General features: G+C 36.3%; 1 protein-coding gene across 1 annotated transcript in view; it reads right to left on the bottom strand.

The window, feature by feature from the left end:
- Window positions 1–2922: 2922 nt before the first annotated feature.
- Window positions 2923–27812, bottom strand: part of SCML2 (sex comb on midleg-like 2 (Drosophila)) — a 93413-nt gene continuing 68523 nt past the window's right edge. The window contains exons 8-15 of the mRNA XM_012651684.1: window positions 24477–24694; window positions 21740–21863; window positions 13117–13320; window positions 12170–12349; window positions 8816–8949; window positions 7951–8170; window positions 4283–4434; window positions 2923–3200 (exon numbers count right to left, since the gene is read on the bottom strand). Of these exons, the coding sequence (XP_012507138.1) occupies window positions 3063–3200; window positions 4283–4434; window positions 7951–8170; window positions 8816–8949; window positions 12170–12349; window positions 13117–13320; window positions 21740–21863; window positions 24477–24694 (1370 nt within the window). The 3' untranslated portion in view covers window positions 2923–3062. The remainder of the gene's footprint in view (window positions 3201–4282; window positions 4435–7950; window positions 8171–8815; window positions 8950–12169; window positions 12350–13116; window positions 13321–21739; window positions 21864–24476; window positions 24695–27812) is intronic.

The following is a 27812-nucleotide window of genomic DNA, read 5'->3' on the forward strand; positions in this document are numbered from 1 at the left end:
CAGAGGCCATAACCCTGGCCTGGCCGGCCCCTTGCCCCGAGGGATTATTTCCACAAATAAAGGTGCTTAAGTGCTTTGGTTCTTTGGCTGAAGAATGGGACACACAACTACTGAAGCATTGTGACACACCGCTTATTGTCACTTGGGGCTGACTCACATGGTCTATCACAAGCGTCCTGAGGTTCCCCTTTTCGTGAATGTTGGTTCATCTCAGTTATGTTCTAGGCAGCTCAAGGGGTCCTAGGAGTCAGGTCCCTTATTTCTTAAGGATCTCCGCTCAGTGCTGATAGTGTTCCTAAAGCCAGAGACGGCGACGCGTTAACATTAGAGCTGCCTCTAGTTCCGCAGTGGGAGTGGCCAAGCTCAGCCCGAGTATGTCCTTACTATGGGGAGTTGCTCTCAAGGTTCAATTTCATCAACCTGATGCACAAAACGGGGCAAACAGCAGTGAGGTAGAGGAAGAAAGACTGTCTGCCACGCATTGCAATGGTGCGCCCATCTGTACATCCTTTCTAGCCTAGAGCTCTCCCTCTCCGCCTGGATCAGCATCAGAGGACTTTGTACACAAGTCCCAGCATCAAGCTGTAGAAAGAGCCCCCAGAAATTTAAACCTATGTCATTTACTCAGCCAACTGTGAGTACAATCCTTTCTGTAGCATGAAAAAGCAGCGCTTTTTCTCATTACACTGTTACTAGGCACGATATTCACGTCTTAATTTCAATCATTACAGAAGGGCATGGCATTTTTATGCCCACAGGACGCCTAGGTTTAACAGTGTGGGAAATCCCACTCTAGAACACGTACTATGAGACATTCCAACGGTGAGAAATCACCCCAGTCTCAGACCACTCAAGTTTGCATCCCTGTTCCAGCCCGTTGATCATCATCCCTGGAGCCGCAGTCAGGGGCCCATTGTCTTCAGTGAACCACAGGGCACACCGCTGAGCAGCAACGGCACTAAGAGTTTCTGGGGCCCTGGGCATGGAGCAGCAGCTCCTGGAGTCCGGGTAATTAAGGCTACTCAACTGTAACCCTGATCCTCCGAGGGTATCCCGCTACGTATGCTGGGCCATCTGAAGGCAGAGGGCCAACAGCAGGTGCATCCAGGAGGTGGCCTCTGGGGCCCAGTGGTAAAAGAGCCACCAGAGTTGCCAGCCAGGTGTGTGAACTCAGATGGGACGAGATATCTGAGGGGGCACTGGCATTTTCTAGCATGCTCGCATTATCCATAGTATTATGAGCAGAGATAAAGCTCGTTGATACAACTTCTTACAGGCCCCCTGGGTCTCATTTAAGACCCCGATAAGAAATCAGCTCTTTGCTCCTAGGCATCTGTTTACCGGTAGAATCAGGGCAGATTTAAAGATTCAAGTATTTGGAGATACAAAGCCACAAACTAGTTACTAGAGTGGCTCTTTTTCAATTCTAACAAATTCATACATTAATGTAATGCAGCAAAAGTAAATAAATCAAACCTGAGGCTTTGATATTAATTGCTGCAGTTATTTAACTTTATTGTATTTTAAAATATGAAAATTACAAAACATAGTAGTTATATAAACACCTGAGGACTGTTCAACTGGGTACAGCATCTTCATACAAACAATTTGAAAGAAGATCGAGTTTTTAAGTACAAATTTTGTCTTACAACATATAAGGAATAACATATATGAAGCCATTTTTTAAATAGTTGCATTCGTGTCTAAAGAACATTTGGTTTTCTAAAAAGAAAATGTACATTCTTGCCCCTGGTGAACATTTTATTGGCATTTACAACAAATGGCTAATACTTTTATAACTAATTCTCATAGCTTATAAACATTACACCAAAGTTATACAAAGTAATAACAATAAACATATAGCACCATTTCCTCTTGAAGGTTCTAACTTATAAAATAAAGCCTCAATTAAGTCAGAACTAACGTTATCTTTCAAAGTGTAGCAGAAAAAATGGCTCAGAACTAAGCAAATTAATTAGGAACATTGCATAGGACAGAGAACTTCCCTGTATGAAAACCAATCTACGGATTGTTTCTTATCCCCTGAAGAGTAAGCTGAGAGGTACAAGTGATACAAACAATGCACATACGTTTTTTTAACAAAATAAAAACATCTAACTATATACATAGTCCATCATTACCTCCGTGGCAGTGCAAAGTGCCATATTCAAAAAGATTTACTTGTGTGTATACCTACAGGTATAGAATATATAAATATGGTAAAGTATCATATGAAGAATAAACACACACAATAAAATATATCTTTTAAAAATTTGGACACAGGTATCTTCATATAGAGATGTGAGAAATGAATGCCTAGTTATATATCCAAGCTTAGTGAAAATACGGAAAGTTTTCATTGAAAAAATTTTAAACAGATTCCATCCAAACCACCCTTGTAGTATATAAATATCTCCTGCATAAAATTATCATGCTATCTAACCTGTAGGTTTAAAAACTTTATCAAAAACTGATAAGAACACTTTATGAAAGCTTATAAGCTTTTTTTCCTTTAAATATGAACAAATACAACATATAGAGAAACAATAAAAGGAAGGAAAATAATTTATATGGCTATTCCCTTTTCTGGAAACTGGCAGAACACGAACAGATTACTGAAGAGTATCAGACAGATAAAATATTTGAGAAAGAGATGATATCTATAGGTACACCTTTAAATTCTCTGCTGAGGAAAAATTCTCATGGATTTAATTATAGATGTTGTCAATCCCTGATATTTTCCACTTTGGGATTTAGCTGTTTTGGTTCTAGATATAAAGATTAACCAAAATCAAAGGATTTTCTGTGTTTACTCCATGACATGCATTTGTAAACTGTACAATGAAATAATGAAAAGAAAAAGAACAAGCTTCCAATCTGAATGTGCTAATGCTAACACGTTAAATGGTTTTTAAATAAGTAGACTGAATTGTTAACTTAGTTCTAGAATTCTGATAAAATATTTTTATAGGAACCTTCTATAAAACAAAAACTTCTAAGAGAAGAACAATACTTTTAAATTAAAACTATCAGTACACCTGAGAATTACATCCAATCTAAACTTATACTTTTGAATTATATTTTCCTTCTTTAAGTTTTTCAATGTAGTGACATAACTTTAATGCTGGCCCCAGCTTCAGCCCCATATACTTCATCACCACATCACTCTTGAGCAGTAGCAGAGCCTTGCCATCAATTTCCTACGGAGAGATGGAAATTATCATAATTAATAATGCTTTCATATTTGTCAAGTTATTGATACATAAGGACATGTAAAAAAGAGCAGCCGTACATTCCAGATAGTCTCTGAATATGCATTTACGTCCTGAAAACTATTAAAAATATAATTTGTAGAATGAAGTATTTGATAATTTGTAAACTTACTTCAAATTTTAAGAAAAAGGAAATTTAACCTTGTATTTTCAAAAAAATGTCATAAGCATCAAACTATCTTATTTTAAATACTAGGTACTGAATAAAATACTACACATATCTATGACAAAGGGTCAAAAACTATAAATGGTAGAAATGAATTTCAGACGGTTATGAACTTTCTGAGAAGGGCTGGGAATATGTCAACATCAATGCAAACTGTGAATGTGCTATATAGCCCTGTCTTTATGTTGAAAGTCAATCAGTTAGTTATCTGAAGCTGGTTAGATGCTAAAACTAATTACTGATTTTCTTAGAATATTGAAAAGGATACCTCAGATATTAGATCACTAATTTGACTTATTACAAAACACTGAAAATATTACTTAATAGTCACAAGGCATCCTCCTAAAATTCTTTGTCACCTTAATTAACCAATTTATATCATAAAGGCATATGACTGGTATTCATGAGTTCCTGTTTAAAATAAAGCTGCACTTAAACAGTTGCTGGATTCATTGGATATCATCACAAGAAGGGCACCCTGTTATAGCTTGTGGTCACCCCCTCCTACTCATGGTCCTGAGGCCGAGCTGGGAGTGGGGGAGGGGAGGATCCTTGTATCTGTCATTACAAAAGGGTAGGTACACCTGAGAGTGGTGATGCTCAATCATCATCTCTTGAGAATTTGTGGCCGGCATTTGTGTATTAGGCACTTGAATACCCATTTAAGGAACAAACCATTAAGCTACCATTCAGGATCTAACCTTGGGAAAAACAACCTTTTTCACACATGGAAAAATCAGTTGATAGGGTTCCCCCACCATCCACACAGTATCCATCTGAAGGGCCTGCACAGAGGTCATTCAAAGGCATTACGGCAGGAAAACCGGATCAAAAGATACATTACATGTAGCCTGAAGAGGTCGGCGAGGGGGCCTGATATCTGAGGATCTGTTTGGTTCATAAACTGTATCACTTCATCCACAGACCAGGTTGAAGGGTCCTTAGAGAGGCCTTGTTTCAGGACACTGGGGTCAGGTACAGCTATATAACTTGGAGCTTCAATGGAAAAAAGACAAATCATACTTGACCTGATCATTATCCTGAAAGAAGAGATGTTAGGTAGGGAGTAATGGTCTCATTCCTGGAACATTCTTTTAAGTACCCCAGCAAGTACTCAAGACTCCAACTGTAAAATCTAATGAAAGCCTATAAAAAGATGATGTGAGGATGGCTACACAGAGCGTCCCATCTGACCTCCCCCAAACAACAAAAGCAGGTTCAGAAGTTACCTTAAAGCTTCAAAGACCATTAAACGGATTGAGCAATCCAAGGTTTCTTTGGCCACAGGCAAATATAGCAAAAGATCTGTTACTTGGGTAAAATTAGGCTAATCTAACCTAACCTATGACTCTCTTACTTGAAGTATTTCAATGAATTTCTCTCAATCTCTCTCTTGATATGCATAGATCAGGTTTATTTTACTAGCTAAGTACAGTGGAAATTCTCCAAATTTACAGTTTTATGATTGTTTAAATGTGTTCACTTTAATCAACAAATTTCAATGACCCTATTATCTTTCAAGAACCAAATTAGTTCTTTTACCATATCTCTCCCATGTATTCAATACGGATATTTTCAGCATCACTTTTCTGATTAGATTCTCATCTCTCATGGCCTAAATGCTAATCTGAATTTTGAAGAAAATAACATTATTTTCTACTGAGCTAGGTAAGAAGTAACTTTAACATTTAATTCCTATTTCATGTTTAATTGCATAGTAATAGATATTCCGGTTGAAGGTTTATATGTCTAAAAAACAAATTAACAAACATGAAACAATTTAAGTGATCACACCTCAAACGGTTTTAGCTGTGCTCTTCACTAAACTGTGATGAAATCTGTGTCCTGACAAGTATTCATTTACTCAACCAGAGCTCTCAACTCCCTAAAGTAAGTGTGTGATAACTGAAGTGGGTTTTGTACTTAGCCTTGTTTCTCCAAGCAAGGACTGTCAACACAATTTTGATGGGGTTATTTTTGCGTGTGAATTAGCCAAAGGCATACCGCTTCTTTCCTATCATCTGGACTTTGGCCATTTTAGGACCATTTTACCCAGGGGAAGGGTAAAGAAAAACAGAAGATAAAAGAACTCAAAATGGTTATTTTGTGTGTGTGACTATGAATTTTATTTCTTTTCTTTCCAATATCACAACTATAATGTGAAATAAAAACTCTATACCAAAATATATCCTCCTTTCCACTTGTCAGAAAAAAAAATGTTGGTCCTATCAACCAAGAAATTCTGCTGGGCTGTATCAACCCAAGTAAAAACGATAATGGTATAGACCATGCCAGGCCTAAGGCATTCTGACAATTTAGACAGAAACACCATCTCCTTTAACTCAACGAAGATGTAATTTAACACTAAAAAATTATTGGCAAGGCTAATCATCTCTCTAAATTAACTTAAATTTTTGTGGGATTTCTGGTTTCTGTCATCAGAATCTGGTATATTTATGTCTTGAATAACATGTAACTAGTTTTACAGATTACTACAGATAAACTATACGTAAAGATATGATTTCTGGTATAAAACTATTTTTACACTAAAAGTAAAACAACTATAAGATTTTCTATTTATAGTATATTATGGAAGAATAATTTAATTGGGCTTTTATCTTCAAAACAATCAGAGAAGTCTGTAAACATTACATTACTATTATTAGAATAATTATATGAAACAAACTAATCATGTGGAAAATAAAGTCTAGTCATGTTTTTCTCCTGAATGGCTCTGTCTTATATATATTGGGATATCAATAAATATTTCTGAAGTAAATATAATGAAAGTGATTCCTCCCCTGCCCAAAAATGTTATTAGATTTCTTTCCTATAATAAAAGGTCAGCAGTTTTTTTCATTCAAATAATCAATGTTGTGTGAGCATCACTGGCTGTCAGGGGTAGGTTCAGCTTTAAGTAACAGTTCCAATGCCTCAAAGAAAATAATAGTAAAGATATCTCTAGACAATTTCAAGTGAAAGGCTTACCTATTCTCTAGAGATGCAGGCAACACAGGAGTTAAGAGTGTGGCCCTGGAACCAGAGTGTCTGGGTTCAAGGACTGGCCCAGCCACTTTCTAGCTGAGGGACCTTAGCCAAATGACTTCAGATTTCTCACCTGAAAATGTTTACCAGCACCTACATTTCAAGGAATTGTTGTAATGATATAACGTATGAGGCCATATAAAATATTATGTGCCTGGCATATAATGTCAGATAGTAATGAAGATGATGATGATTTCTATTACCATTTAATACCATTGGTACCATTAAGTAAATTACCATTTCTATTACCATTAAGTAAATTACCAGTAAGTAATGTTATTACTCTTAGTCTTTCCATTGCTAGGAAGACCAGAGGCTAGCCTTCTGAAGCCCAAATCCAGGCTACTTTGGCACAATAGTGATTAGGCAAATATCTGGAAGATGTTCGGTATTAGAAATAACCTTGTAGAGCCTTTTACTGAGAAGGCCTGTCTTCAAAAGGTCATACGCTTAAGCTCCGACTAAGGTCGGGCGAAGGCAATATATGTAACCTAAACATTTGTACCCCCGTAATATGCTGAAATAAAAAAAAATCTATCAAATTTAAAAAATGAAGCAACAATAAGAAATAAAAAAAAAATTCATGGTATACTACCCCTTATTGAATAAGCATCTATCTTTAGACTCTCTGCAAAGCATGTCATTCTAAAAGTAGAGACAATCTCCAGAGAGGGGTGAGGGATAAGGGTGATAACACTGTGTCACAGCATGTGCGCAGTGTGGTTGCCCATAGATAACATCCGTGATGAAAGGCAAGGGACTTATTTGGTTTCCACTGCCTTCACTCCTCGACTTTGCCTAGATGCCTACTTGGAGAAAAAGGACAAAATACTTATTCCCACCCTTAGTATCCTTCACCCTTAATCCTTAAAAGGGTACAGGGTATTAGCCCTCTTTGTACATGGAAGGCTATTCTGCCTCTTTCCAAGTGGCAACAGGATACTGCCCTGTTTATACATGCCATGTCTTCCTGGTGGGTCTGAGAGAGGATACGGACAATGTGGAAATGGTGTGGCTACAGCAATAGGATGCCAGAGCTCACATCTAGGAGCCACACACAGGCTGGGGCCAGGAAAAATCTCAAGAGAGAGAAAGAAGAAAGTACACCAGAAGTAGGGAGAGGGAGTGTGTCTTTCCAGTCCCCAGAGTCATGGGAGGTTTTTGAGTCCAGACAGTACCCAAGGAAATGATAAATTACAACTATTCAAGAACCACTAATCTGAGAAGTCTCTAACAGAGACAGAGAAATGGTTGATGATCCAGATCCCCAGAGACAGTTCTGTGATGCTATGAGGATTGGGGCATCTATAATGGTTTGACCCTAATAGTGATGTAAAGGCAGGACTTGTTCTCCCCAATTTTGGCACTTTCTCCAATGTGATACACTCTCAGGGGATACTGCTGGGCATGGAAACCTCAAGAGGAAAGACAAACACATTGGTTGAGAATCACTGTTTTTGAATATACCTTCATTTTTCGTCTGCGCTTGGAATTTAACTTCATGGTAACTGCTCTGGGTGGATGGTGCTGAACTTGAGGTGCCTGGCATATCTTGAGAAGAATTTCCCGAGACTGAAGTATGAGTAAACGTAAGATTTCTACAGGCAGGATTCAAAGAACTTCCTGAATTTAGTGACAAATTCTCGGCATCTTCAGGAAGCTCTTCCTCTTTGGGCATGTCATTTCCCTCAGGAGATACTGTTTTTTCTACAGGGAAAGAAACAAAGAAAGTTATCTTCAATAGACTTATAGCTCAGATACTATTAAAAGATCAAAAATCTCATCCCCAACAACAGTTCACTTAACTGATACTATACGGAACCACAAACCTCTAAGTACATGGCCATCCCCTACTTGGCATTTATACCAATGGACACATTTATTCTACGACATCACTTATATTTTCCATGGTAACTTACTATCCCTTGTCAGTCTTGCCACCAAAGCTGTGAACAACTCACTAAAGCATTCATTTTTAGGAAGGCAGTTCTTCGTGACTATTTGTTATAATATGATCATACAATTGGTTTCTAACATTTGCTTACTACTTGGGCAGTTAACACTTTCACTAGAGAAAGGTGCTAGGTTTTTCTGTTCCTCTTTCTACCAGTTTCTAGAAATATAAGACTGAATGGAAAAGGTTATTACAATTATTTTTTTATATCTAAGGAGAAATGACAGCTGCGTACTTCTCAAAGGAATGAAGTGTTCAACAAAGCTGCCAAAGTAGTAGCCTAATTGCCAGCAAATACACCTCCCTACCCCTAATACCACCACCCCAAAAGTATATGTTAAGTGGCAGTAGAAGAACTTTTCTTCCCAATCCTGGGACACGGAAATGCCATTTACCTTCACATGCATACACCTCTGTTTTGGGTAACTTAGGAGAGAGAGGAACAACAGAAGGTAGAGGTTGTTCAGGAGATCGTTTGGTGCTTTTCTTTTCTAATATCTCTTCTTTTATTGCTTTTTTAAAAAAAATAAAGGTTCTGTTATAGTGAGTTATATACGCAAGCATTTTCATATCAGCATGAAATACTTGTTTCTAAATCATCTGCCTATTATAACTTCATCAACAGTTTGTCAATTATTTGTACACAATGCATGTTTATTTCATCCTGTTAAATATTTCCACTGAAATAATATTCAAGAGTTAAAAGCATTTCCAGCAGGAGTATGTCTAGGCTTCTTTATTCTAAGGTCATCAGATCTCTCTAAATACCTCAGAAGGCAGTGAGACAACCTATTATGTGTCTAAAAAGGCCTGGAAAAATTGTTCCCATGAGCTAGAGGAGTTAAGAAAAGTTAAAGAGAAGATATGGTACAATGGATACCCCATTTTGTAGACAACAATCCTGGCCTTAGGGCTACCCTTACAACTTATTGTTTACTTATTATTCAACCAAATGCACTTCTACCTAAAGGATCACTCTTTAAAGCATGATTATGAAAGTGAAGACAATTATACTCTAAGTATCAACCAATATCTTGGTTTAACTTCCAACTAAAAGGAAAAATAAGGTATAATAGAAATCTAAAAAGTCTGATAATAGACCTCAAAAGGGAAGGGAGATTGCAATGAGGAAATACCAAAGTCAAACTTCATCTGGCTCAAAGTTTTGGCTGGGTACGTCGAAATCATATGATGAGCAACCTTTAGCAATCTAGCTACTAACTGAATACAAATGAGTACAGAAGACCTCTTACCACTTGAGCTTTATTTTCAATCATGGGCTACAAAACCAACAGGCAAAACAGTGCACGACAAATATTTCTGTAATTAATTGAGACATTTAAAGTCTAAGGAAAGAAATTGGCTTTTGTCATACCCATTTAATGATATGTAAAATTCTAGTGCTACAGTGTAGTTTTCCATAGATATTTGTTTCTTTAGAACCTTAGCAAAATTAGAAAAAGTCTTTACTTATCTTTTATTTGTAATATACTAATGCTTTCTTTATGAAGTTTATGACACTGGCGTATGGTCTATTGTCTACTTTTTCAACCAAGGACTGGTTATACAGGTGTGTTCACTTCGTGAAAATTAACCAAGCTGTATTCTATGTATATTTTTCTCTGTATGTATTATACTTTAGTAAAATGTCTTAAAAATGACTAGTGCTAAAATATGAAAACACTGGATTTGTGAGAATCAAAGTCTCCTGAGAAGAGTACTGTCTTAATATTTTTGAGTCACTTATTCAAAAGATGAAAGATAAATGGGATACTGGACATGAAATCTTAGTAAGAAAGAATCAACTTTACAACATTTATATGCAACTTCTTTAACTACAAACTGACTTAAGAAAAACTAACATAAATGTTCCAGTTCAAAGCCATTTTCAAATGGCTAAATTAAGCTTTCCACAAGAGAAAACTAATAAAACCTTAGAATAATTTAAAATATTATTTATGATTACTCTGTATATTTTTTTCAAATACTTATCTATTGCAGTTATTTGATTAATCTGAAAATTCAAACATTCTGTGTTCAATTTGAAAAGAAGAATTACAGTTTCTTTAAAATCTTTCAAAGAATGGGGTTATATAAATCACTGGCATTCTTCTTAATGATTTGTGTAAGAAATCAGGAAATTGTACCTCAACTTCTCTAATTCATTCCCACCCCCAGCCCCCCACCAAATTACTCTTAGAAAATCTATCAAATACACACACACGCAGCTCTCCTCCTACACAGGTAGCCATTCCCTTTCTAGCTATCTTCCAATTTTCCTACCATTTTTGATGACCTCTCACTTCTTCTGAAGGAGGAAAAAAAGGATATCACATGAGAACATGAACTTTTACTCTTCCTCTTCCCCCTAGTTCTGGCAGCTACCTTTCATTGCTTCTATTTCATGCCAGACATAAAGCAAGCTAAGAGTTTACACATACTTTCTTTTAGTCTCACAACTCAAGAGGTATCCACTTTGCAGATAAGGAAATTGTGACTCAGAGAGTCAGTATTTTGTCTATGGGCACACAGCTAGCTAACAACAGGAATTGGATTAAAATTCAGGCCTGTCAGACTTCATGCCCTTTCAGCATACAGATTATAAGGTCAGCACTGGAGCCCAGGTCTGACAAACTCTAACATCTGTGCTCCTTCCATTCCGCTGCCTACCCATGTATACTTTTACACAGATGTCACAGTAAGTATCATACCTTTATTTCAGAAGGACTCACTGGGCAGCTACACCAGATGGGAGAAACTGGAAAAAGGTTTCCAGTTAGGAGACTTCTTTACTAAATCAGAGAATGCTTTAATAGGGTTCTGAAGCAGGTAGTGACAAGAAAATGGCAAGAAGGGGATACATACGAGAGACCTCACTGAATATGAGGAAAAGTGTGGGTAACTGGGAGGACCAGAAAAAGAGGAGTAACTAGAGATGGTACCCAAGGTTTATATTTGAGTGGAATGTGAATTAAAATCCCTAGACTTAAACAGAGAGTCTGTGATGGTACTCTGTATTTCCAGAATCAGCAGCACCTGGCCAGAAAACCATGGGGATATAATACCTGAGAACTTCAGCTACTCTTGAAAGACCCACATATAATCCTGCCATGATAAGTAGAACATGGTTAGCTTTCATGAGTCAGATGAAAAAGGGACAAATCCTTCCCAAATAACAAAGAACATTTAAACTCAAAGAGCTTTCTAGCTTTATGGATCAGAAGCAAGAAACCTGCTTTTGGTTCTACAGGACTAGCCTACACCCACCCTCTTATTCAGGCATCAGTTTGGGGTTCTTATGGAATAGAGGCAACCATGGCTGAAAAATGAAATTCGAGCATATCACTCATTTGTCACATCTCTCAATGCCTGTAACAGAATCTTCATCTTTATAGCCAATGGGCTTAACATGCTTTTCTGACTTTTTAAGATTATAAAGGTCAGTAACTTTAAAGCCACATTTCAGTCTAATAGAAAATGTGTAACTCTGTGAGCTAGTCACAAAGAAGCCAAACATAACCCACTGGCTTTGATGCTCAAGTTTATTATGAATACAACAAGAAATTACTTTCCCACTTTGAATGAATAAAAACAACTATATATTATACATTTCTCATTAGTTCATTATGGCTAAAATGTTTACTTTCAGGAGGACATAAGGAAAAACTCTGAATTATACAAGATTCTCATGTTAAATACAAGTATAGTATAAAAATTTACATTTTCTCTCACCTGGTTTATTATCAGGCTCTACAGGGCTACGAGTATTACCCTTATAAGAGCTAAAAGGCTGGCTACTCAAAAAGTTATCACACTCCATGGTGTGGCAAAGGGTCTCAAGAAAGCGAAGAGCAAATGATGCACTATTCACTGGAGGGAGCTCAACGGAATGAGTTTCCCCATCAAAAGAGGCTATGAGGGGGAAAAGAAAGATGTCAGAGTCATCTCACAAAGATGAGAAATACAACACTAACAAAAAATCCCATCAATTTAGGAAATGTATTATAAGTCTAATTTGTGGCTTTTATAATTCATAAAGGAATAATCTTAAATTATAAAAGTTCCTCTCTCTCACTCAAACACATAGCCTATACTGGTAAAAACATTCTCATTTAAAAATATTCATAAAGTAAACAAAAATAGAAATAGAACAAGAGAAACTCACTGACCTATAATAAAACTTGCTTCTATTCCAAACATTCCATGGGTACAATTGCTGTGGTATCTGATCACATAATCATAGAAGACACCCAGCTGTATCTTATCTCTTAATGACTTCTTGAGTCACATTTTTATTTAGAACTTCTTATAAATCAGTCTATTTTCTATAAACATTAAAGTATCAACCAAGGTACTCTGTCTATAGTGAGCATAACAAAGCATGTCAAAGGAAAAGTCCGTACCTTTTACCTCAATTTATGGTATTACTCTGATGTCATTTGTCTATTTTGAAAGTAAACTTTCCAAACCAGGGCTAAAAGTCTATAAATATGTATTGTAACTATATAATCCAATACAATATTATAATATTATAGTTAATATAAAACTATAGTCTATATATTATAAAATCCTAGCCTTCTTAATCTGTCATGGGATAACTTAAAATATAAAATAAAACCCTAGCCTTCTTGAAACCTAACTCAAATTTGGAAAAGAAGCTGAATAAAGGATGAGTATACCAGTTATCACTTCTCCTCCACGATGATCTGGCTTAAGGAATCCAAAAACAGTCTTACTCTGAAAGGCACAATCCACACAGGCCTGCACGGTCCGGCGGAGCACCACATTCACCGGGCCTGGGCCATAGTGGTCAGGCAGCTGCTGGATTTTCTTTGGATCCAGGTGAGGGCCACAGTTTCCATGTTTGTTTACATAGACACAGACTTGAAGAAAAATGTATATATACACATAACAAATAATGAGACTGGTAAAAGGAATTTTGTGAAAACACTACATAATTAATTACTATATCCCATTAATCACTTTACTCAAAGAGAACTTAAATATAATCACTATAATAATCATTTCTGCTACCTAAAAATATGTACATAAATGTATTTGCACATTCATGTAAAGATACTAAACCTACAAAGAAATAATCAAAATGTTTATTCAATTTTTTAGAATCTTGTCCAAACTGATTATATAAAAAGTATATAAGGTTTAGGAGCATCACAAAATAGTTCTTCATACATTCCCATGTTATATAAAATGACACAAAGACAGATAAACAAGAATTTCCTTTCAAAATTGGTCATATTGGTATACTTGTTTTTGGACTGAATTTCTTTTAAATCACCAATATTGCACCTCAATTGTATTTTCTAAAGTAACCAAGAAGATATATATCACAGTAAGTTCTAAGGACAGAGAAATTTATTTTGTTAATTTTAAGAAAATAAAAATGTTCCTTCTAAATATATATACCAAGGTTCACCAAAGAAAATTTCAAAATAAACTTTTTCCTTAGGATAATGAAAGCATATGATAAAGAAGTAATTCATCTATAATCACACAAATGTTGAGTTTCAATAATTTTACTGAGAATCAACAAATGCAATATACACTCTAAAAATGAGGGTGCATCATTACCAAAATAAAAATATACTGTCTCCCTAAATCAAGAAGCACATTATTTTTAATCCATTACTTAATATTGTAAAAATTTCATATGTATAGTCTATATTTAGGATAATAAAAACCTATTAATCTCAATTTTGCTATGTTGAAATATATGATAATTCAACTTTGTGGTAATAGCCAGAGGAAGGGGTAGACTGTCACAGAAATAAAACAGCTGTTAAAAACTCAAGCCATGGTGCTTATGGCATGGACAAAATTGTACTAAACACAAATGAATCTAAACAAGTATTTCAATGTTTTATCTCCTCTGTGTTATATTCATTTAGCTAGTCTCTTCTTGCTAATAGATTAAAAATCAGAAATAATGAACTGAAAAAATGAGATATGTTACAATAATCATTTTTAAAATGACCTGGATTTCAAAAAAACTAAATTATAATTTCATTTTGGTCAGAAAAGAAAAACTTGGAGGAAAAAAGTCCAGAGAATACAAGAATATAAGGGAGATAATTAAGGATCTAAGAGGAAGCAACAGAACATGCTTTTGAAAATCAGGAAAAGAGTAAGAGAATATACAAGTGATAAATAAAACGGATTGATTTGTCTGGGTCTGTGTCATTTCAAACTCTTCGCATAGTAAAGAATAATTTAAAGTCACCATGCCCCTTGGCAAGCAAGGACCTGTCAAGAAAAAGTATTTTGAAAAGACATTAAAACAAGGTTTGAGGTAGTTTTGAAAATATACATAATACAAAAAGATAAATTTTGAAATGAGATAAAGAGAAAACAAGAATAGATTTGACAATGATGTAAACTTTCTTACTTAAATGCATACTTAAATGCATAAAATACTTTAAGGATCACTGAATTTTCAAGTGACTCATGTATTTAAACAGAATGTTTTCCTTAACATCAAATTTAACAATCAGAATTTCAAAATACTTTAATATAAAAATGCTAAAAGAAATGTTCACTGATGGAAAAAATGGCAGACTAGAAGCAGTCTGACAGAATGCCGGTCCCAAGGAAAGAAGTGAAAAATGCAGTCAGCTGTCTACGTTCAAATACCTCTTCTCTGAAGCAACATTGTGAAATCACAGAAAAGCAATGCAGGACACTCAGTGTGGAGAAAAAAAATGATGGGGCAATATATATAACAAGATCAAAGAACATGCAGGGAAGAATAGGAAGATAGAGTGTTGGGGCACTGCGCTCACCCTGCTGGCACTGTGCAAGTTGTGAGAAGGCTACCTCTGTCTGGTCAGACCAAGGACCTGCCTGGAGTCTGTGCAAAGTCATAGCACCAGACAACAGGCGCGGTGGAGATCGGGCAGCAGCTAAAGCCATCCCGAGCTCTCAGGTGCACAGTGCCATGTTGGCACCGGGCTGGGGAGGGAGTGGACTAATGGGAGGCTTCCCTGAGCTATATCCTGTGACTGAGAGCCAAGCACTTCTCCCCTACAGGGCAATGGAATCTGAGCATGGGAACTGACTGGGGCACAGCAGGCTCTGACCTGAGAGGCTTTGGACGACTGCTTCGTCAGGTTCTGGGGAGGGTGGGGAGAACTCCGCGGTCCCTGGGCAGCTGGAACCAACCTCTGCCCATGTGACTTGGCATCCAGGTGGTCCCCAAACCTGCGGAACAGCCTGCCACTTGCTTGGCCCTGACTCCGCCCTCCAGGTCCCAACTGCCTCCTGCCTGCTTGGCCCTGACCCCACCCTCCAGGTCGGGTCAGCCCTGTCACCCACATGGCTCCGCGGCCCTGCTCAGAAGGCTTGCTTTGGGCTCCTCCCCAGTCCCAGCTCTGAGGCTCTCACACCAGAGCCCAAGGCTCTGCCTCTGGGCCTCTAGAGCTCCTGCCAGGCCTAAGACACCATCCCTAAGACTCCAGCACTGCACCTGGACCCCAAGACTCCAACCCAGAGCCTCCCCAGAGCCTCCACCACTGCTACAGGGTTGGAGGAACTGTTCCAAAGTCCAATGCCCTCTGCCAGGGATCCCCAGACTCGAGCTGCCAGTACACTGCAACCTGGTTTGAGCGAACGCCCACAGCCTGGGAATCCACAATGACTGCCTAGATAGCTTCACCTAGCTGTTACTATCACCCCTGTGAGGAGACCCTGGGTAGAGCAATCCCCACAACATAAGCCTCAGTGAAGAGGGTCTCGCCCAGCTCCCAACTCAAACATCCTACAACTATCTGGTGGACAACCCAACACCCAACACAAACAGCATTCAGCACAGGCTTGAGCAGAGGCAATCACAAGCGAGCAGAACACATCAGAACAGCTGCATTAGAGGCTTCTAGCGCACACGCCCTTCCTCTGCCACGTCAACATTCCAGAGTAGGGGGGAAACAGCGCTATCTAGGGACCTCCCCTTCTTCGAATCAAGCAGGACAGTTCCCAGTAAGGAACAGGTGCCCTACAAACCTATTAGCCCTGAGTTGAGAAAAGAGGTTTCAGATGAGAAGAAATCAGAAAAGGAACCCAGGCAACATAAAAAATCAAAACAGAATGACACCCTCAAAGGGATCATAATGGAGCTATGGCAGTGAACTCCAACTACAAGGAAATTGTCAAAATGACAAAAATGGAATTCAGAATATGGATGGCAAATAAGATGAGTGGAACTGAAGAGAAAGTTGAAAACCAACAAAAAGAAACCAACAAAATATTTCAAGAAATTAATGAAAAAGTCACTAAAGAACTACACAAAATAAGGAAGGATATAATAGAACTTAAAGAAATAAAAGAGTCATTTAGGGAATTTCAAAACAAAGCAGAAAGTTTCAGCAACAGATTAAACCAAGGAGAAGAAAGAATCTCAGAGCTTGACGACAAGGCTCTGGAGCTAACCCAGTCATTAAAGAGGCAGAGAAGAGAACAAAAAAGGCAGAGCAATCACTTAGAGAGACAGGGAACTACGCAAAGTGAACTAACATACAAATTGTAGGTATCCCAGAGGGACAAGAAGATACAGATAAAAACATGGAAACTCTATTCAAGGGAATTACTGAGGAAAAATTCCCTGGTATCGCCAGAGATCCAGACATCCAGATACAAGATGGCCATCAAATACCGGGAAGATTCATAGCAGACAGGACATCTCCAAGACACACAGTAATCAACCTGGCCAAAGTCAAAATGAAAGAGACAGTTCTACAAGCAGCTAGATGTAAGCAACAACTAACTATAAGAGAAAACCCAACAGGCTAACTGCAGACTTCTCAGCAGAAACCTTACAAGCCAGAAGGGAGTGGGCCCCCATCTTCAATCTTCTTAAACAGAAAAACTGCCAGCCTACAATTTTGTATCCTGAAAAACTAAGTTTCACAATTGATGGAGAAATTAAGCCTTTTCCAGACAAGCAAACATTGAAGGAATCTGTCTTGACCAGACCTGCCCTGCAGGAAACACTCAGAACTGCGTCATACACGAATCAGCACCACAGATACCCATCAGCGTAAAATCACCGAAAATAGCCAAAGTTCACAACGCCTATAAAACAACAGCACAAGAAGAAAAACAAAGCAACAGGGTACTACCAATTATGATGAACAGAACAGCATCACACATAGCAATTCTATCTCTTAACATTAATGGCTTGAATGCGCCACTCAAAAGACATAGGCTGACTGAATGGATGAAAAAACACAACCCAAATACCTGCTGCCTCCAGGAGACACATCTAAACCACAAGGATGCAAACAAGCTCGAAGTGAAAGGATAGAAAAAAATATTTCATGCAAATGGAAACCAAAAGAGAGCAGGAGTAACCACTTTCATATCAGACAAAATTGACTTTAAATCAATAATGGTAAAGAAAGACAAAGATGGTCATTATATAACAGTAAAGAGAGCAATTCAATGAGAAGACATAACAATCCTAAATGTATATTCGCCTAACACAGGAACTCCCAGATATATAAAACAAGCTCTACCAGATCTAAGCAAGGAAATAAACAATAGCATCGCAATTGCTGGGGACTTCAATATCCCACTATTCGAGCTGGATAGACCATCAAAGCAGAAAATAAATAAAGAAACATCAGACTTAAACAGGACTCTAAAACAAATGGACCTAACAGATATTTACAGAACATTCTACCCAAAAACTACTGAATATAGATTCTCCTCATCAGCACGTGGGACATTCTCCAAGATTGATCATATCTTAGGCCATAAAACATGTCTCAAAAAATTTTAAAAAATTGAAATCATACCATGTATCTTCTCAGACCATAGTGGATTAAAACTAGTTATCGTTTGGACTTGTTAACCAGGCTTAGGAGAAAAGAAAAAAAAAAACTAGAAATCAATTCTAAGAGTAACAATTCCACACGAAGTCATGGAAATTAAACACCTTGATACTGAATGATTACTGGGTCAAGGAGGAAATTAAGATGGAAATCGAAAGATTCCTTGAACTGAATGACAAAGGAGACAAAGCTATCATAATCTTTGGGACACAGCAAAAGCATACGTAAGGGGAAAATTCACAGCCTTAAATGCCAACATCCAAAAGTCAGAAAGATCACAAATTAACAACCTAATATCACATCTCAAGTAACTAGAAAAGGATGAGCAAACCAAACCCAATGCCAGCAGGAGAAAACAAATAACAAAGGTCAGAGGAGAACTAAAAGAAATGGAAAACAAAAAAAAAATAATACAAAAGGTCAATTAAAAAAAAGTCGGTTCTTTGAAAAGATAAACAAGATAGACCTCTTGCTAGATTAGCCAGGAACAGAAGAGAAAGGACCCAAATAAGCTCAATGAGAAATGAAAAGGAACATATCACAACTGATGACACAGAAATAAAAAACATCATCTGGAATACTATGAAAATCTCTATGCCTATAAACTAGAAAATGTAGAGAAAATGGACAAATTCCTGGAAACACACAACTTTCTAAGCCTCAATCAGGAAGAAACAGAACTCTTGAATAGACCAATAATGAGCAGTGAGTTTGAAGCATTAATAAAGTCTTCTGACAACAAAAAAAAAAATGCCCAGACCAGATAGATTCACCACCAAATTCTACCAGCCCTACAAAGAAGAACTGGTACTCATACTGCAGAAATTATTCCATAACATTGAGGAGGAGGGAATCCTCCCCAATTCAATTCTACAAAGCCAGTATCACCTTGAAAAAAAGCCAGGTAAGGACACAACAAAAAAAGAAAACTACAGACCAATGTCCCTTATGAATATAGATGCAAAAATCCTCAATAAAATACTAGCAAACTGAATTTCATAGCACATCAAAAAAATAATCCACCATCACCAAGTGGGCTTGATCCCAGGGATGCAAGGGTGGTTCAATATACATAAAGCAATAAATGTAATTCATTACATAAACAAAAGCAAAGACCATATGATCATTTCAATAGATGCAGAAAAAGCATTCAATGGAATTCAGCACCCTTTCATGATAAAAACCCTCAACAAACTAGGCATATAAGGAACACATCTCAAAATGATAAAGGCCATATATGACAAACCCATAGCCAACATCATACTGAATGGGGAAAGGTTAAAAGCATTCCCACTAAGAACTGGAACAAGACAAGTGTGCCCAAGTTCACCACTTCTATTCAACATAGTGCTGGAAGTCCTAGCCAGAGCAATCAGTAAAGAAATAAAGGGTATCCAAATCAGGAAAGAGGAGGTCAAACTATCACTTTTTGCTGACGATATGATCTTGTATCTAGAAAACCCCAAAGACTCCACTAAGAATCTCCTGGAATTGATAAATTCAGGATATAAAAATCAATGTACCCAAGTCTATAGTATTTCTATATACCAATAACAGTCAAGCTAAGAGTCAAATCAAAGACTCAATACCATTCACAATAGCTACAAAGACAATAAAATACCTAGGAATATACTTAACCAAGGAGGTCAAAGATCTCTATAAGGAGAACTACGAAACATAAAAGGAAAGAAATCGTGGATGACACAAACAAATGGAGAAACATATAATGCTCACAGATCAATAGAATCAACATTGTTAAAATGTCTGTACTATCCAAAGTGATTTACAGATTCAATGCAATCCCCATCAAAATACCAATGGCACATTTCACAGATCTAGAAAAAGTAATTCTACACTTCATTTGAAACCAGCAAACAGCCTGTGAATAGTCAAAGCAACCCTAAGCAAAAAGAACGAAGCTGGAGGCATCACATTACCAGACTTCAAACTATACTACAAAGCTATAGTAAACAAAACAGCATGGTACTGGCACAAAAATAGAGACATAGATCAATGGAACAGCATAAAGAACCCAGATATAAAACCACCCTACCTACAGCCAACTGACCTTTGACAAAGCAGACAACACCACACACTGGGGAAAATAAGCCTTATTCAATAAATGGTGCTGGGAACATTGGATAGCCACGTGCAGAAGAATGAAACAGGACGCCAGTGGAGAAAGAGCACCACTTAGAAAAATTAATTCAAGACAGATAAAAGACTTAAATGTAAGGCATGAAACCACAAGAATTCTAGAAGAAAATGTAGGAAAATCTCTTCTAAACATCACTCTAGGCAAAGAATTTATGACTAAGACCCCAATGGCAATTACAGCAGCAACAAAAATAAATAAATGGGACTTAATTAAATTAAAAAGCTTTTGTAGAGCTAAGAAAATAATCAACAGAGCAAACAGACAACCTACACAATGGGAGAAAATATTTGCAATCTACACTACTGATAAAGGGCTAATAACTAATAAATAGAATCTACAAAGAACTCATCAAATCAGCAAGAAAAAATTAACCCCATTAAAAAGTGGGCAAAAGAAATGAACAGAAGCTTCTCAAAAGAAGATAAGGGCCAACAAACATGAAAAAATGCTCAAAATCACTAATCATCAGGGACATGCAAATTAAAGCCACAATGAGACATCACCTTACTGTTAGAATGGCTTTTATTATTAATAAAAAGTCCAAAAACAATAGATGCTGGCATGGATGCAGAGAGAAAGGAACACTTATACACTGTTGGTGGGACTGCAAATTAGTACAACCTCTACGGAAAACAGTATGGAGATTTCTCAAAGAACTCAAAGTAGACCTACCATTCAATCCAGCAATCCCACTACTGGGTATTTACTCAAAGGAAAAGAAATTTTATCAAAAAGACCCCTGCACTTGAATGCTTATTGCAGCACAATTCACAATTGCAAAGATGTGGAATCAATCCAAGTGCCCATTAATTCATGAATGGATTAACAAAATGTGATATATGTATACCATGGAGTACTACTCAGCCATTAAAAAGGATGAATAAATGCCTTTTGCAGCAATTTGGAAGGAACTGGACACCATTATCCTAAGTGGAGTATCTCAAGAATGGAAAAATAAACACCACATGTATTCTCTAATAAATTGGAAGTGACTGGTACACGAGTACATAGAGGAAAGTAAAAGTCATTGGAAATCAAGCAGGGGGGAGGGGGAGAAAGGGATGGGAAAAACCCCACCTAACAGGTACAATGAACATTATTCGGGTGATGGGCATACTTACAGCCCTGACTCAAGCCATATATCAAAAACATCCGTACCCTCTTGATATTTTGAAATAAATTTTAAAAAAGAAATGTTTACTATCTTTTTTTTGCTCTTATTTCCAGGACTTCAAAGACACTGAAAATAATACAGAATAAAAGATTAGTAATTTTATGCTCTTTTAAAAATACTAATACCTGTAGACATTATTATTTTTGATGTCCCAGCAGAAGCATCCTCATCATATGAAACGCCACGTTTTCTGAGCAGTGAATGTAGAGAAGTTGAAGATGTAGAACACATCACAGGAAGATATTTCTCCTATTTTTAAAAAAAGGTAAAAAAGAACATAAGTATACATCATCCATTAAAATATTCTTAGATAAGAAAGTCAGAAAATTACAGACCATGGTTGGTTTACAAAATTATCCGTTATCAGAAGTCCTCAAGGTTGGAAAGTCCTGTGTATCGTAAACTGCAGTACTTCCCAAATTGAGCTCCTCAGAGGCCCACAAGCTGTCCAGGTAGGGGAGGAAGAGACCAAAAGGCTAGGATTCTCTACCTTATCCCTTGCTCCAACTGATCACACCTTAGCCAACTTAGTTTACTTTAAAACTTGTTCTTGTTTTTTTTGAGGTTCCCCTGTAAGATAAGTTTTTTCACACTGCTAAAGAAAAGTCTTTAAATATCTAACCCAGAGCAATATATCCAATAGAGAAAAAAAAAAAAAAAATCCCAGCGAAGAAAGACAGAGCTTGTCTTTAGAAAGCAGTTGCTCACTTAGTCTTCACTGTGTCTAGCCTGCATTTCTCCATATTACATAAAATAATTTTGGCAAAATTATAAGTGGCTTGCTGAAGTCCATACAAAATTATGCTTACTGTACACAAGAACCAAATGTCTTCTGGGCATTGTTAGACATCACTAATGTTTTGTTTATTTTATATCAACTCTTGGGGTTTTCTAGGAGCTACCTTCAAACATGACTCTCCAGTATCAGAAAAGGGACTCTTGTGCCTAGAAAAGGTATTAATAGAGAACATTTAAAAGGCAGGGACAAATGAGTAAAAAATAGGAAAGCATTCAGTATCGTTGGAATTTATTTGCTTAAATTAATGATTGTCATTTGAGTTCACAGCATTCTAGTAAATGATACTATTTTTAAGTACCGAAATACAATTATTGTGTTGATAATCTCATTATTTCAATATTTAAAAAATCTAAAATCTGAATCCTTTGACTTGAGATATACCAAGATAGTATATTTGCATTAACACGGCAAATTGAATAAAGGGACATTTATTTAGAAAATGTGCTTCTATACTTCTAGAATTCTTAAGGGGAGAAAGAAAATGACAGCTGACAAGAATCATTTTTTTACTCTAAAGATTCTGAATAACTAAACTATGAACATACAAGTACTGAAACAGGGATATAGGTAACTGCATGAAAATCTTCATCTTTTCATAAAGAAATAATGAACCTAAAGATGATAAAAGTGAACTGAAATGTTGCCTTTCAAACAAAAAAATACAGTTTATTATGAAAAAGATTATAACACCTGTCCCTTTCTCCCTCCCCACCATTAAATAATGTTTTTAAGAAGATTTCTTCAAAATTATCAAATTAGCATTGGAATCAGAATATAAAGGAGTCAAAAGAAACTATTTGGAGTTATTTTATAGCTTCACCATTATACCAACTAATCACAAAGAATTTTTCAGCAGTTGTAAAATATACATGCATGTTAATTTTTAAAATGCATTTAAAATATTTCCCTTTAAATTTCACTATTAACTTTTTAATTTTATTTAAAAATTTCATCTACTATGATTTATATTAGAATAATCTGCTTGATTTTTTAATGTTTATAACTATATTTGAAATATATAGTTTTGACTTTTGATTTTTATTTTATAAATTTTAAATGTTTTTAAATATCGGTATCAATGTATTTTAAAATCAAAATGGTATTATTTTGTTCCGTACAGCAAACATCAGTTGAAGCAAAACAGAAATGTTGTAGATATTGGTATCAGATGGCTGAACTCAGGAATGTTTATTAAGGTAATACCGCTGAAATTTAATTCAGTCAGTTCCAACAGATCTGAGAAGATTCTGTCTTTATATTTAGAGTATATCTCTTGTAGACAGGATATACTTGGGTCTTTTGAAAAATCCATTTTAACAATCTGCCTTTTAATTGGAGAGTTTAGTCTACTAACTTTTAACACAATTATTAAAATGTTTGGGTCTGGGTCTACCATTTTATTTGCTTTCTATCTGTCTCCTCTGTGCTTTGTTCTTCTGTTCCTCCTTTCCTATCTTTTTTTCAGATTATTTGAAACATACCTCAGAATATTTTCTACTAATACGTCTGCTGCCTCATATGCTACACAAAGTGCACTTGATCCAAGGCTAAAAACTACAAAAATGGGAACTCATTTTGTATAACACCCCTTCCTCCTAGTGTATACTCCCCCTGCCACCAGAATCTGTCTGCTTCCATTCACTCTTTAGTGTCTTTAGGTAGCTGAAAGTAGACAGGATGTGATTCCAACATTACTGAATGTATCAAATTGATTCCTACCCCCCCAAAAACCAGTTTATTCAGGTATAATTTACATACAGTAAAATTCACTTCACATTGATTTGTAAAGGATACTGAGTTTTAAATTAACCAGCCTGAACATAAATCACCCATGTGGTACTTTCAATGTACTTTTAAAGAAGTAGAACACCATAAAAAGTTTTAAATTTACCCAAAGAAATATCAATCTCTCAATAGCTATATGAAACCTTAAAGAGCCTATATACTCTTAGTACATTCCTAAAGTCCCTCATCATACTCTTAGTAAATTCTGAAATTGTATATTGTAAGTACTAAGGCACTACAAAGACCTACAATACAAATTAGCAGGAGATACAACTAACCTTTTTTCCTGAGTTTACCCCTTTTTTCCTTGGTGTGGTAGTTTTAACAGAACTGCCCTTTTTGGAAACTGAAGTATGTTCAGTTGATTTACTTCGACCTGATCTCTTGATCTGCTGTGTTGGCAATACTAGAGCAGTTTTCTGTGGAGACTGCATTGAAGGCTGGGTCGCTTTGGAAGGAGAAGACTGTGGTTTTGCTATTTTCTTCACAATAGGAACTGAGGAAAAAAAACACAACAAAAAATATTAAAGTAAATGACACAATTAAGGCATTGTCTTCTTAAGACTCAAAGTGTTTTACTTGACCTTTAAAACCATTCCCAAAGGTTATTCATTGGAAACCACCTAAAATAAAGATACTACTTAAAATGAAGTTTTAGGTATTTTAAGATTTCATATTATCAGGAAATAAACCAGTTTAATTCTCCAGAAAAAAATAAAGAGGCTTTTATGAGAGGAATCAGTAACTTTGAGCATAGTGAAAATTTCTAGCAATTTGCCTTTTGGCTGCTTCCCAGATTTTTAGTCCTTAGCACAGAAAAGAGTCATTCCTTCAGAAAATACTATCCAATTATACCATATACAGGAATCATCTTGCACATCGATACAGAAAAACATAGCAAAGCAACTGCCTAGGGCTCCTGTTTCATCTTTCAGAGGACAGGAGACTCCCTTGCTCTTGATTTTTTCTTTCAGCATTACTGAGGTATAACTGACAAATTAAAATTATATATTTAAGGCTAAAATATATTATGTCCCTACATATATATGTCTAATAATAAAGTTTCATATAGTACAATATAGACCCTACATAATGTTGGCATGGAAAGAACACTATCATGCCCAAGTGATTTGCAGCCACTAGTTACTCAGTAGCCCAAATCCAGTTTTAATATTTTGAATGAAGGTTACCTGCCAAGTTACTTTTGTCTATGTTCAGAGTTAAGTAAAAAGAGATATTTTTAGTATTAATTCCTTAATAATCTCAATATAGAAAATGAATTTTGCATAGTAAAAACTTAAGTGCTAATGCCAAACAAAAATTCTTTATAAGGAGTGTGTACATTTATACATCTATGCAAAAATCAACTACTTCATTTTACAACCTGAAACCAATCTACTGCTTTGCTCCTCCCATATTCTAAAGACTATGTATCTGTAAATCTGACCTGTGATAGAGAATAGCACATCTTTACTGTAGCCTTTTTACCTACCTTTTACCACTTCCAAAACCAAGAGGAAGGCATAGCCTACCCTCAGCTGCTAGGGCAAACAGAGGACCACTTCATTGCCACCACTATCTTCCCCCTCATTTGTAAGAAGTTTACCTACTTACACCAGCCTCTTCTTACCTCATTACCATCATCTACCTTACATTCCAGGTTCACTTCTATTTTTTTCATAAACTGCAGTAATCTAAGTCACATTATTTCTTCGTACACGGTCTCCCTGTCATCATCTTAAGGAATGACCATCATGCTTCTTCATCCTGATCTTATCATTGGAGATTTCAGCTACTCCCTGAAATGGTTATACGTGGCAATTTCTGGAACTCTCTTATCTTCAAGATGACCATTCGTGTCCCCTTTCTTGACCTCCAACTTCCCAACCTGTCATCTTTGCGTCAAACCAACTGACTATGCTTTACATTCTCATTATGACATCTAGCCACAAGCCCATTCCATTTCCATCCAATCCATTGGCTTTCTTCTGGCTTTGCTTTATTCCCTACTCAACCTGCACCCAATGTTCCACCAACAAACCTCTAACTAGTATCCCCTTCCTTTACCACCCCTTGATCTTTGATCATGTCTAGCATGTCAGTTCCCAGCTGAGTCACACTATCATCTGCTTTCTCTTGTCCTGAGCTATAGAACAAGGGTTAGAAATCTTTTTCAATAAAGGGCCAGAGAGTAAATATCTCAGGCTTTGAAAGCCATCTAAGGTCTCTGTCACATGTTCTTTTGTTTCTTTGTTTTTCTACAACCAATTAAGAATATAAAAACCATTCTTAGCTCACAGGCTACAGGGATGTAGCTGAGGGATGTAGCCCTCAGGCTATAGTTTGCCAACTCCTCCTGCTTTAGAACATGAGGATGCTATTGGTCTCTGTAAAATCCATGCTAACTTCAACTGGGGAGTCACTGCTGAAACTACTGATTTCCAATATGCTTCCATGGCAGATGCTTTTCCTTATTTAAGTTTCCATCTCCCTCTCTCTCTACTCCATTCAGCAAATGACTTCTATTTTATGAGAAGATAAATGGCTATCTTTTGGGAGTGACCTTAATAATCCCATTTCTACATCTTAAAATAATTTTATTTTCAATCATTCTCATCGTTTTCTTTTGTGTCAAAAAGTTTTCTCTCTGCTTTTCTAAGTCTAATTCTCTTTTACTTATGCCTTAACAATTATCTTCTTTGGTTCCTATGGGATATTATGGTTTCCATTATCTCTTCTCTCTTCAAGGTATTTAATCACTTGATCCCCAACTCCTTGCTCTCTCTTACAACCTTCACATATCCCTTATTTTGAAATTACCTCCCTGTTTCTGGTATACTTTCAAGAACTAGAGTGAATTCCCGTCTCCTGCTACCAAAATACCACAAAGAAGCACCTATACTTGACACTTCAATTTCCTTATGACTCTGTTTCCTTAGCCCCTGTAATAAGCTTTTCTTCTCCCAAACATATTTCAAAGAAATTCTTTTCCAAGGTCACTAATGACCTCCTCCCAGTTACTAAACCCAAATAAATACTGATTCTCTTATAGGAATATATTGGCCTCCAGGATCTGGGTTCAAATTCCTGTGCCAGGTTGGTTTAAGACAGAACCTAGGAGTATTTGAGATCCTCAAAAAATATTTACTGAATAAATGAAAGATATTTTCAACTTGCAAGTCAATGCTATACCTCCAAAACTAGTATATTCTATATGAAATAAGTAATTAAGCTGTAGCAAATAAAATAGTAACTTTGTAGAACATGGCAAATGTAATGAAATCAATATTTGATCCAAGAATTTTGGCATTTGAAAATTGAAGCTCTAATTTCAATTATTCCCCTAAAATATAATATTCTATTATAAAAACTCCTCAATGTATGGCCTATATACATGTACGAGCAAAGTAAAAAAAGTATAAAAAATTTTACATATGAAAAAATTTTTTCATTTTAGAAAGCAAGCTTTTCAAAGTCAATGACTCAATTTTGCTTACTGCTATATACCCAACACCTAGAATAAAATACTTTTCAAACTAATTTAACTAAAAAGGAAAGCATAACCATTCAATATATGACATTAAAATTAAATGCCAAAGAGCAATCATATAACA

Source organism: Propithecus coquereli, unplaced genomic scaffold, assembly GCF_000956105.1.
Source record: "Propithecus coquereli isolate 6110/MARCELLA unplaced genomic scaffold, Pcoq_1.0 Scaffold362, whole genome shotgun sequence".
In the NCBI taxonomy this organism is placed as follows: Eukaryota; Metazoa; Chordata; class Mammalia; order Primates; family Indriidae; genus Propithecus; species Propithecus coquereli.